Source organism: Cynocephalus volans, chromosome 9 (assembly GCF_027409185.1).
Source record: "Cynocephalus volans isolate mCynVol1 chromosome 9, mCynVol1.pri, whole genome shotgun sequence".
Lineage (NCBI taxonomy): Eukaryota > Metazoa > Chordata > Mammalia > Dermoptera > Cynocephalidae > Cynocephalus > Cynocephalus volans.
In genome coordinates this window covers 83,180,959-83,193,495 of record NC_084468.1, presented here as the reverse complement: position 1 = coordinate 83,193,495, position 12,537 = coordinate 83,180,959, and the positions used below count along the sequence as shown (strand labels likewise).

Below are 12,537 nucleotides of genomic sequence, written 5' to 3'. Positions count from 1 at the left end.
TTTTCTATTAATCAGAGCAGTCATAAGCCCACCCAGATTCAAGGGCTATCTTTAATCTGCTTTACTTTCTATTTTCTGTATCTATTTCTCTCTTAATTTTAAGGGATTTTTTTCTACTGTAAGCCTAAAATTTGAACTCACTTTATAGTAATCAGTAAAATCCCTTGGTTCTAGTTTAATTCCATTGATTCACTTATTAATGGACTGTTTTGTTTTGTTTTTTTTTTTTTAACCTAATACATGGTTGAGTGTTACTAGAAGCAGTGATTAGGAAGCAATACAAAAAAGTAATTTCCAAAATATGGACTTTGTTGCTAGATGTTCAATTCTGCCTCCACCATTTATAAATCATAAAATCTTGAACAACTTACTTCAGCCTCAATTTCCTATTTTGTAAAATGAAGATTATAATACCTATATCATGTGGATATTGCAAACAGCAAGTGGGATAGTATATACAAAATACTCAGCATTATTTCTTGCACTCAAAAACAATCTGGTAAAATAGCTATTTGGTTAATAGCTATTACTGTCACGTACTGTATGAACCCAAATTAGCCATTTAATATCTCCAGTCTTTGTCTTTTACATATGGCTTTTTATTTTATATAACTTAAAAACTGGACTGATTTTTTGTTATAATTATAGTTTATTACAGTGAAAGGATACAGATTAAAATCAGCAAAGGAAAAAGACATATGGAGAAAAGTATAAGAGAAACCAGACACAAGATTCCAAGTATCTTTTCTCAGTAGAGTACCATACGGACACAGTATTAAGATAAACTTATCTGGTCATACTGGCACGGCATGACGCAAGGCCCCAGACAAACAAAATCATTCTTGCTAGGTAGTATATTCCAGGGGTTCACAAGTTATCTCCCAGCAGTGTGAAGAGAGGACTTTCTTTGGCGTGTGCAGGTTTTTAGTAATCCAGTCCTGCTGAGTTTACCCTTTCCTAACCATATACAATATATGATATTAATAATATGGGAAATTGGATGCAGGGCATTTGATAACTATATACATTGTTGTTAATTTTTCTGTAAATCTGAAATTGTTCTAAAAAATTGTCTAGTAAAAATCAAAATACAGAAAAAAGAGTGTCATCATCAAGATGGTAGAATAGATGATTCCCAATATCGCTTCTCCTCACAAGTAAGCAATTTACAACTATTAAAAAGCAAAGACTGCCAGCCTGGGGCTATTGGAGCTGGAAAAAGAGAAGGAGAGACCTGCAGACTTAATTAAGGTTTGAGAAGCCATGGTGAAAGTGTCTAGGGACAGCACCTATCATTCTGAGCCCTGGCCACCTCTGAGACACCCTGGTAGGGGATGGGGAGTGACTGCTGCACACAGATCAAAGTCAAAACCAGCTGCAGCAGCACTCTTTGCATAAGCCTGCTTGGAGTCTGCAGGGGAGAAGAGGACTTCACAGCATACCATACCAGCCCACAGGCCATAAAGTCAACCAGCAGGATTCCCCTGGGACTGCACAGGAGGTAGCAACTGCAGCCAACTGGAGAAAGGAGCCTCCCAGAGGCTAGTGAGTTCTGCATACACAGCATTCCCCAGTTGGAGTGTGGGGTAAAGGCTGGCACACCAGGGGAACACTGGGTGCAGTGAGGGCAGCTGGTCTCAGTTAAAATTGGTCAGCATAATAGAACTGGTGTGATCTTCAGGAAAAACTCAGCCCTGGGACTGAATTTCCACACAGCCCAGACCCAGAAGTGCTTTATGATCCATATCCCAGAGAATAAGTAGCAAAGCATCAATTTTGCTCAAGCACAGAGCTCAAGGTCTGGTGCCCACAGAAAGTTCCCCCAACTCTGGAATTAACCACATAACAGTGTTAGTTCCTGTGTAGAGTCTAATTGGTGATTGGTTGCTATTAATACATCACAGAACTGGGGGAAAAAAAATGCAGACCAGAGACAAAACTCTGATAACCACCAATAAAACCTAGAAGAGATAGGAGTATCCTCAAATGCCCAGGCATCACTGTAAAGACACAAAGACTGAGAAAGAACAGAGAAATATGTTGCCACCAAACGAACCAAACAAAGCACCAGCAATGGATGCAGAGGAGCAGCAGATCTATGAAATGTCTGACAGATAACTCAGAATAAGCCACTTAAGGATGTTCAGGGAATCACAAGAAAATACAGATGGAAAATTAAATGATATCTGGAAAAAAATTCAGAGCAGAATGAGAAACTTGACAAAAGAATAGGATTGATTAAAAAAATAGAAATTCTAGAAATAAAGAATACATTATCTGAATTGGAAAACTTGATAGAAAGCTGTAACAACAGACTTAATCAAACAGAGGGAAAGATCAGTGAGCTTAAAGACAAAACACATGAGATTATCCAATCAGAGGAGCAAAAAAAATTTGTTTTAATTAAAAAAAAATAAGTGGAAATACAGCAAATATGAGAATCCCTCAAGTGAGATAACCTCTGCATAACTGGCATACCCAAAGGAGAGGAAAAAGGAAGGGACTTAGAAATTATATTCAAGGAATCAATGACTGAAAATTTCCAAAGTATGGAGAAAGATGATTGCATCCAGGTATGGGAAGCTCAGAGGTCACCAATCAAATTCAATACAAAGAGGAACACCCCAAGATACATCACAAATTATTAAAAACCAAAGACAAACAAAGAATACTGAAAGCAGCAAGAGAAAAGCAACACATAGCATTCAACAAAGTCCCAATACATCTCTCAGTGGATTTCTCAGTAATAACCCTACAGGTTAGAAGACAATGGGACAATATACTCAGGGTGCTGAAGGAAAAAGACTGTCAGCCAAGAATTCTGTACCCAGCAAAACTAACCTTTAAATATAGAGGAGAAATAAAGTATTTCTCAGACAAACAAAAGCTAAGAGAATTCATCAACACTAGACCTGCCCTACAAGAAATGCTAAAGGGAGCTCTTCAATGTGAAAGAAAATAACACTAAGGAGTAGCAAGAAAATATCTGAAGGTACATGACTTATCAGTAAAGTAAATACACAGACAACCTCAGAATACTTCAGTTTTGTAAGGGTGGTAAATAAACCACTTATATCATTGGTATAAAGACTAAAGGACAAACCTAAAAAGACAGTAACATATACAGCAAACATATAAGAGACAGACAATATTAAAAGATGTAACTTGGAACAACAAACTGTCAAAAAAGTGGGGAGGAATGATGCCAAAGTGTAGAGTGGCCTTTGGTTTTTTCTTTTTTCTTAAATATCAAAGTTAAGTGGTTATTAGTCTAAAATAATTTGTTATAAATATGTTTTTGTAAGCCTCGTATCTCATAGTAACCATAACACAAACACTTAAAAGGGACATACTAAAAATAAATACTGAAAAATTAAAGTGTAAAGCTACAGAAAAACCACTCAACCACAAGAGAAAACAGTAAGACTGGGAAAAAGAAAAAAGGATTTACAAAACAACGAGAAAAAATATATAGCAAAAGAGCAGTAACAAGTCCCTATGTATTAATAATAACCCTGAATGTAAATAGATTAAGTGCCTTAACTAAAAGAAACAGAGTAGCTCAACAGATTATAAAACAAGATCCAACAGTCTGCTACCTACAAGAAACCCACTTAACTGATAAAGACACATACTGGCTAAAAGTAAAGGGATGGAAAAAGATATTTCCTGCAAAGGGAAACCAAAAAAGAGCAGGAGTAGCTATACACATATCAGATAAAACAGACTTCAAGCCAAGGAAAGTAAAAAAGAAAAGAAACGTCATTATATAATGACAAAGGGATCAGTTCAACAAAAGGATATAATAATTCTAAATATATATGCACCCAACTCTGGAGTACCCAGTTATATAAAGCAATTACTACTGTCCCTAACAGGAGAGATAGACTCCAACACAATAATAGCTGAGGACTTTAATATCCCACTTTCAGCAAAGGACAGATCATCCAGCCAGAAAATTAACCAGGAAATTTTAACCAGAAGTAATCTCTACTATAAGCCAACTTGACCTAACAGACATTTATAGAACATTTCATCCAACAGCTGCAGAATACACATTCTTGTCAGAAGCACGTGGAGCATCCTCTAGAGCAGACCATAAGATAGGAAACAAAACAAGTCTCAACAAATTTTTAAAAATTGAAATCACATCAACTACTTTGCCTAACCACATGCAATAGAACTAGAAATCAAGAATAAAGGGATGCTAGACACCATACGAACACATGGGAATTAAATAATATGCTCCTAAACATCAAATGGGTCAAAGAAGAAATCAAGAAGGAAATTTTTAAATTCTTGGAGACAAATGAAAATGAAAACACAACATATCAGAACCTATGGGATAGAGCAAAAGCAGTTCTAAGAGGGATGTTTATGGCAAGAAATACCTACATCAGAAAAGAAGAAAGACTCCACATAACCTAATGTTACACCTCAAGGAGCTAGAAAAACAAAAATAAACCAAACCCAAAACCAGAGAGAAATAACAAAGAGAGAAATAACAAAGATCAGAGCAGAAATAAATAAAATAGAGACTTAAAAAATAATACAAAAGATCAATAAAACAAATAATTGGTTTTTCAAAAAGATAAAATCAATAAACCTTTAGGTAGACTAACAAAGAAAAAAAGAGATAAAACAAATAAATAAAACCAGAAATGTAAAAGGAGACATTACAACTGATACTACAGAAGTGTAAAGGATCCTAAAAGACTACTATAAACAACTGTATGCGAACAAACTGGAAAACCTAGAATAAATGGATAAATTCCTGGAAACAGGCAACTTACCAAAGTTGAATCAGGAAGAGCTACAAAACTTAAACAGACCAATAATGAGTAATGAGATTAAAGCAGTAATTAGAAGTCTTCCAGCACCGAAAACCCCAAGATTGATGATTTTACTGTCAAATTCTACCAAACATTTAGAGAACTAATGCCAATTCTTCTCAAACTCTTCCAAAAAATTGAAGAGATGGGAATGCTGCCAAATTAATTCTATAAGTTCAGCAACAACAACAAAAAGACTACAGACCAATATCTCTAATGAACACAGATGCAAAGATCCCCAACAAAATTCTATGAAACAGAATCCAGGAACACATTAAAAAGATCATCCACAATGGTCAAGTGGATACACACAGGGATGCAAGGATGGTTCAACATACACAAATCTATAAACATGACACATCACATCAACAGAATGAAGGGGGAAAAAATGACCATTTCAATAGACAGCGAAAAGGCATTTGGTAAAATCCAACGGTCTTCACGATAAAAACACAAAAAATTAGGTATAGAAGAAATGGACCTCAACACAATAAAGACAATATATGACAATCCCACAGCTAATATCATACTGAATGGATAAAAATTGGAGATTTTTCCTCTAATACTTGGAACAATACAAGGATACCCATTTCCCCACTCTTACTTAACATAGTACTATAAGTTAGAGCCAGTTCAGTAAGACAATAGAAGGCAATAAAAAGCATTGGAATCTGAAAGGAGGAAGTCACACTATTCCTATTTGCAGATAACACGATCCTATACACAGAAAACCCTAATGAGTCCACCAAAAAATTACTAGAACTAATAAATGAACTCAGTATAGTGGAAAGATACAAAATCAACACACAAAAATCAACAGTCTTTTTATATGCCAATAATGCAACACCTGAAGAAGAAATCAAGAAAGTAATCCCATTCACAATAGCTACCAAAAAAAAAAAAAGAAAGAAAGAAATGAAATACCTAGGAGTAAATTTAACCAAAAAGGTGAAAGTCCTGTACAATAAAAACTATAAAACATTGGTGAAAAAAATTGAAGAGGACAAAAATAAATGGAAAGATATCCCACATTCATGGATCTCCAGAATTAACATCATCAAAATGTCCATATTTCCCAAACCAATCTACACATTTAATGCAATCCCTATCAAGATACCAATGACATCCTTCACAGAAATAGAAAAAACAATCTTAAAATTTGTATAGAACCACAAAAGACCCCATATATTGAATGGAATCTTGAACAAAAAGAATAAACTTGGAGGCATCACACTCCCTGACTTCAAAATATATTATAAACCTGTCATAATGAAAACAGCATGGTACTGACATAAAAACAGACAAATTGACCAATGGAATAGAACAGGGAGCCCCCAAATAAACTTACACATTTACAGCCAACTGATTTTCAACAAAGGTGCCATAAATATACAAAGGGGAATGGACAGCCTCTTCACCGAATGGTGTTGGGAAAACTAGATAGCCACATGCAGAAGGTTGAAACTAGATCCCTATCACTCACCATATACCTAAATCAACTCAAAATGGATCAAAGACCTAAACTTAAGACCTGAAACTATGAAACTACTAAAAAAAATAGGGAAATGCTACACAAAATGGGAATGGTCAGTGCTTTTTTGAGCAAGACTACAAAGGCATAGGCAACTAAAGCAAAAATACACATCTAGGACTACATCAAACTCAAAAGCTTCTTCACAGCTAAGAGGCAACCTACAAAATGGTAGAATGTGTTTGCAAACTACACATTAGACAAGGGACTATATTCAGGATATATAAGGAACTTAAACAACTCAAAAGCAAAAAATAAAAGTAAAAAAATAACCCAGTTAAAAAATGGGCAAAGGACCTGAACAGACATTTCTCAAAAAAGACATAGAAAAGGCTGACAGGCACATGAAAAAATGCTGAACATCCCTAATCATCAGGGAAATGTAAATTTAAACCACACTGAGATTATCATCTCATTAAGGTTAGAATGGCTATTACCAACAAGACCAAAAAATAACAAATGCTGGTGAGGATTCAAGGAAAAAGAAACTCTCCTACAGAACTCTTCTACATTGCTGGTGGGAGTGTGCATTGGCACAGTCACTGTAGAAAACAGTGTGGAGGTTCCTAAGAGAATTAAAAATAGATCTACCTTGTGACCCAGCTATCTCAGTTCTGGGAATATACTTAAAGGAAATGAAATCAATATATAAAAAGACAACTGTACTGCCATGTTCATCGCAGCACTATTCACAATAGCCTAGAGATGAAATTAACCAAATCTCGATCAATGAATGAATGGGTAAAAAAAAAAAACTGTGGTGTTAAAAAAAAGATAACGTGTCATTTGCAGCAACATGGATGGAACTGGAAACCATCGTGTTAAGTGAAGTAAGTCAGGCACAAAAAGACAAATACCACATAATACCACTCATATATGGAATCTAAAAAAAAAAAAAAGTGGTTCTCACAGAAATAGAAAGTAGGATAATGGTTACCAGAGTAATGGTGGGGAATGGGCTAGGGAGGAGGAAAAATACTCGGTTAATGGGTACAAAACTATGTTATCTATCCTAAGTGAATCATCATGCCATATATGCATGTATTGAAACAACATACTGTATACCACAAATATGTACAAGTAAATGTTATAATATTTTGAATTAAAAAATCAAAATCCACTCGGAATAACAGATAATATGAGTTGATAAATATTCAAGATTAAAGTATTTTAAGACATTTCTTAAATTTGATTTGTTTAACTGAAAAGGATTGTATCATAAGAGATACTGAGCCTCGGCTGATAGCATTAAAATTTCTATTCTCTTTGTGTTTAAAGGAAAGGATTAAATGTTTTCTCAGCAACACTAGATTTTATTATTCATAGTAGCCAAAAAGTAGGAGAAAATCCAAATGTCCATCACTTAATGAAAGGGTAAATAAAGTGCAATTTTATTCAGCCATAAAAAAAGAATAAAGTACTGATACATTTTATTGCATGGATTAAACTTGAAAACATTATACTAAGTGAAAGCAGCCAGTCACATAGGACCACATATTGTATGCTTTTTATGAAACGTTCAGAATAGGGTAATTTAGAGACAGAAAGTAGATTACTAGTTTCCAGGCGAAATGGGAGTGACTAAATATGGTATGGGTTTTCTCTTTGGGGTGATGAAAATGTTCTGGAATTAGATAGTGCTGATAATTGCATAGTCTTGTGAATTACTAAAACCACTGAACTGTACACTTTTAGAAGGGTGAATTTTATGGTGTGTGAATTATATTTATATTTTAATTTTTTAAAATTAGCTCTTTCTCACAAATTACCAGGTTAGATCTCACTAACAGTATGCTGTTTTCCGTACATTAAATGGGCAGACACATCCATTTATTTTAAATAAATATAATTCTAATGTATCTGAGTATTCCCTTCACATGTCTTTCTTAACCTCCTTTCTTCCTCATTCCATTCCACACATTATGCACACAATCCTTTACCTTTATAGAGTATCATAAAGATTAAGACATTAAGAACTCTGTGATTTAGCTTGATAAATTATTGCTACTGTTAGTCAAGCAATAAAGTTTGATCTAACTGAAAACAACAGGGTTGGATTTTGTGTGTGTGTGAGATTACAGAACTGCGTGCAACCAGCGATATTAGTATAGTTACAGAATGCACACACAGAAGTGGGAACATTTTTTTAACATAGGAAACATTAAAAAACTCCTTACTTTAATGTAATTTGATAATGTATATTGTGACAAATGTACTTTATTCCTCTAACACAGAAAAATTTGAGTTTTTTCCTGAAATGAAGCACATTATCTGTGTATCTTAATTTAGTGATGGTTTCATTTCTAATCAATAATCTTAATTTTTGCTGGCATCAAAAAATCCTTTATATTAACAAACTTTTTAAAGTGATTTCTGTATACTGTATATATAAAATGGCTTTAATTGAGCAACTTATCTTCCACTTTCAAGTACAGCATATGAAAATATCATCATGTCAAAATAAAAAGAATTCTTTGCCATTAGAAGAAAATATGCTTATTATTTTGAATGTCTTATGAAAAAGATTTTTGGTTTTTAATGGTTGAGAACCAATCAAAGTGCCTCTGAACAGCAGCTGTCTTATTCTAACCGAAACACTTGTAATATCACTGATTTATAAACAAAACAATATTTATCTCTATTTTCTGAATTTTTTTAAATACAAAAATTTCTTGCTTTCTTATTAACAAAGTTTAAATCACTATTGGCATATATAACAAATTGATTTTAGATAAATTGCTCATGTGAATTTTTATTTTTTCTTTCTTTCTTTCTTTATTATTAATATTCATGAGATACAATGCTAATTGTCACCCTTGTCATTTGCAACATGGATGAGCCTGGAGAAACTTATGTTGAGTGAAATAAGCAAAGCACAGAGAGATAAATACCTCATGTACTCACTCTATGTGGGAGCTAAGAGAGACAGAAGGAAGGAAAGAAAGACCACAGTAGTGCTTTGGTCTTGCAGAGGAAGAAAACATTCCTTGGGCTACAAAGTGGAGTGGAGGAAAAGGGGGAGGGGGAGAGAGGGGGGATAATTGGGTGGGGGACACAGGGTACAAAAAATTTCTGGTAATAGGTATGCTGCTAGTATGAATCTGGGCCTCACATCAATTTAGAATGTTGAGGTCATCTTCCTTGTTTAAACTTGTTTGGGAGAAGATACAGAAATTATGCCTGTTCATGGGTGTACATATGTTCTTCCACTCACAGGCTTCTGAGATTTTGGTTTTCTGTTAAAGTTCTTAGAGCCTAGGTTCTATTGGCAGAAGTAGATACTGTAAAGAAAAAAATTTAACCTTAATTTTTTCTTCTGGTATGTTCCACAAACTATTTCTTAAATCGTGGGCAAATTCTCATTTCTGGTTTCAGTTAAGTCTATGTCAGAGGAATAAGGTATGTCAAACATCAAGCTCAATAGGATTGATTATATAACCAAGTACAACTGTTTTCACCAAGTTGGGACTTGCTAATTGATATGGTATTGGACTATGGAGTACATCAAACCTGTCTAATCCTAGTTGGATTTTCCTTTGGAAGAAGTTATTGGTGTTGAGTAGTAGAAGGTAGGGAGGGAAGAAGGAAGGGAGGGAGAAAGAAGGAAGGAAAGAGGGAGAGAGAAAAAAAAGAAAGTTATCTGTGAATGCTTAGTTGCTTTAACAGATACTAGTTAATTATGTTGCAATTAGCAATAAATAGTAACAATAGTTAAAGGCAAGGCAGATTTTACTTTCAACTTTTTATTAATGTCACCTCCTCTGCTTAACTCCTTTGATGTCACCATCTGTTTATTCATTTTTCAGTCTGAAATTCACCAGGATATTTCTTTAAAATCTAGAACACATAGTGTTATAAATGCATTATAAAATAAGAGTAACTTTAACTCGAAGTTTAATAATGCAATTTTTTCCCTAGTTTTTAATTGTGTTTTCATTTTCCCTTTAAATTAGTACACTAAAAATATTGTAACAAAGTGAAATAATATGAAAAAAAGATCTTTGTCCTCCCTCCCCTGCCATGTTAATGTTTTATCAGAAAAATGGTCAGTGGTAACAAGCTTTAGCACCAATATTACATATCGTGTGCACATATGTGTATGCGTATACATGTGCACGCCATTATACTGTTAGTTATTGGTTAATTCAAGCAAACCATTGCAAGTAGCATAGCAGTAGGGGTCCTGAGTGGTCATCAGGATAGTGACTTTACACATAAATCCCTGCAGGGAGAGCAAGAATCAAAGAATTATTTTTCCTTTAAATAAGAGTATTTATTAAAATAATATAAAGCTAAATCAAATAAAACTATTACAGCAAATAATTTGGGAAGTTAAATAATCTATTTTTCCTACTTTAGACTTGTATAAATTTAAAATAATGTTTAATATATTCACAATAAATGAGTAACTATAATATAAACTATATTTTAACACAACGTACAATTGAATAAAATATCCCTTTTAACTGAATGTACCTCTTTTAATCTCTTTTAATAATCTCTTCATCTGTTCTAGTACAAGTTTATGACTTTTGTTTTATGAGTTTTATTCCTCCTTAGCAAAGTGCAGAATACAGTTTCTTTAAGTTGATCCTGACTGCTCCGTTGAAGGACTAATAACACATTTATATATAGTCTCCCTTTAACTAAGAGACTTAAACTTGATCCACTGATTTGCACCACGCACTTCAAAAGGTGGATTACTGCTGTAGATGTGATGGCCTAATTCTTCCAAAGGTGGTTCAGGATCAGTTGTAGCAAACTGGGCGGCATCATCAATTTCTTTCCTTACTTCAGCATCAATTTCCTTTAATTCTTCAACACTGGCAAGCTTGGTGTTTAGCATTCTGTCTTTGAGAAGCATGATAGGATCACTCTTACTTCTTACATTCTGAATTTCTTCTCTTGTCCGGTAACTGACTCCAGGATCACTCATACTGTGTCCATGATAACGGTAGGTCTGCAGCTCCATCACTATAGGCCCCTTTCCAGATCTACAATAGTCAGCCGCAAACTTCGTTGCCTCCCGAACACACAGAACATCCATTCCATCTACCCTCAGTCCAGGTATAAAATGGCCCCTCTTGTAGTAATCAGTGCTGGCTGCTGCTCTCTCAGCGGATGTTCCCATTCCATAGAGGTTATTTTCACAAATGAAAACACAGGGTAGTTTCCACAAAGATGCCATATTGAAAGCTTCAGCTATCTGCCCCTGATTAGCAGCGCCATCCCCATATAAAGTCAAACACACTTCATTGTTTCCAAAATATTTACAGGCCAGAGCAATGCCAGCTCCCAGGGGGCCCTGTGCGCCCACAATGCCATTGCCCCCATAGAAGTTCTTTGTATACATATGCATCGATCCTCCTTTTCCTTTAGCACACCCTCCTCTTCGGCCCGTCAGCTCTGCGAGAATTGACCGGACAGAAAGTCCGCGAGAATAGCTTAGGCCGTGAGCCCGGTAGGAAGTGATGATATGATCCGATGGGTTTATACCTGCCTCAAGGCCCACACAGCAAGCTTCCTGACCATCACACAAGTGACAGAAACCACGAATAAATTTCTGTTTATACAGCTGATCTGCCTTCAATTCCATGCGGCGAACAATATGCATCATCCTGTAGTATCTGAGTCCATCCTCCCTGGTGAGCACCGTTGTGACAGGGGGTCCCTCTTCCAACTGATAAAGATCACATTTCTTTATTTCAAATGTAGCATCATTTGAGTGGTTACAGGATGCCACCAGCACTCTGCGAGCTGGCTTCTGGACAACACCCGACAACACGCGGGAGACAAAGGCCGCCAGCATCTTTCTCACGGAGCAGCTCAGACGACAGACTATGGCCGCAGCTCACAACCGCCCGACTGCCTGGCCTGCGTCCCGCTGGCGTCCCACGTCTCCTTCCAACGCCGAACGCACGCACGCACGCACGCACGCACGCACGCGCAGTTGACGCCATAATGGCAGTGCCCCGGCAGGGCACAGAGACCCGGGCATGGGCCATACCGGGCCACCAGCCGTCCAACCTGATTTGGTTGGTTTGTGCAATGCCTTTCAGCTGGTAGACATGGCTGCGCCACCCCCCGAATCTAATTAACACCATCGTTATTGCTCGACCACTGTAATCTGAGTCCCTTTTCTCTGCTAAACTCCGTAGCAGTGTTTCTCAAACT

At 35.9% G+C, this 12,537-nt stretch overlaps 1 protein-coding gene across 2 annotated transcripts; it reads right to left on the bottom strand.

Annotated features, from left to right (window-relative positions):
* Nucleotides 1-11,005: 11,005 nt before the first annotated feature.
* On the bottom strand, nt 11,006-12,175 carry PDHA2 (pyruvate dehydrogenase E1 subunit alpha 2). 2 transcript variants are annotated; one of them, XM_063108667.1, is made up of 2 exons: nt 11,657-12,175; nt 11,006-11,575 (listed from the first exon to the last, which is right to left on the bottom strand). In XM_063108667.1, the coding sequence occupies exons 1-2, from the start codon at nt 12,170-12,172 to the stop codon at nt 11,006-11,008; spliced, it is 1,086 nt and encodes a 361-aa protein (XP_062964737.1). In that variant the 5' UTR covers nt 12,173-12,175. The 2 variants fall into 2 exon arrangements, with proteins under 2 accessions (XP_062964737.1, XP_062964736.1); XM_063108666.1 differs by having other exon boundaries at nt 11,006-12,175.
* Nucleotides 12,176-12,537: the final 362 nt, after the last annotated feature.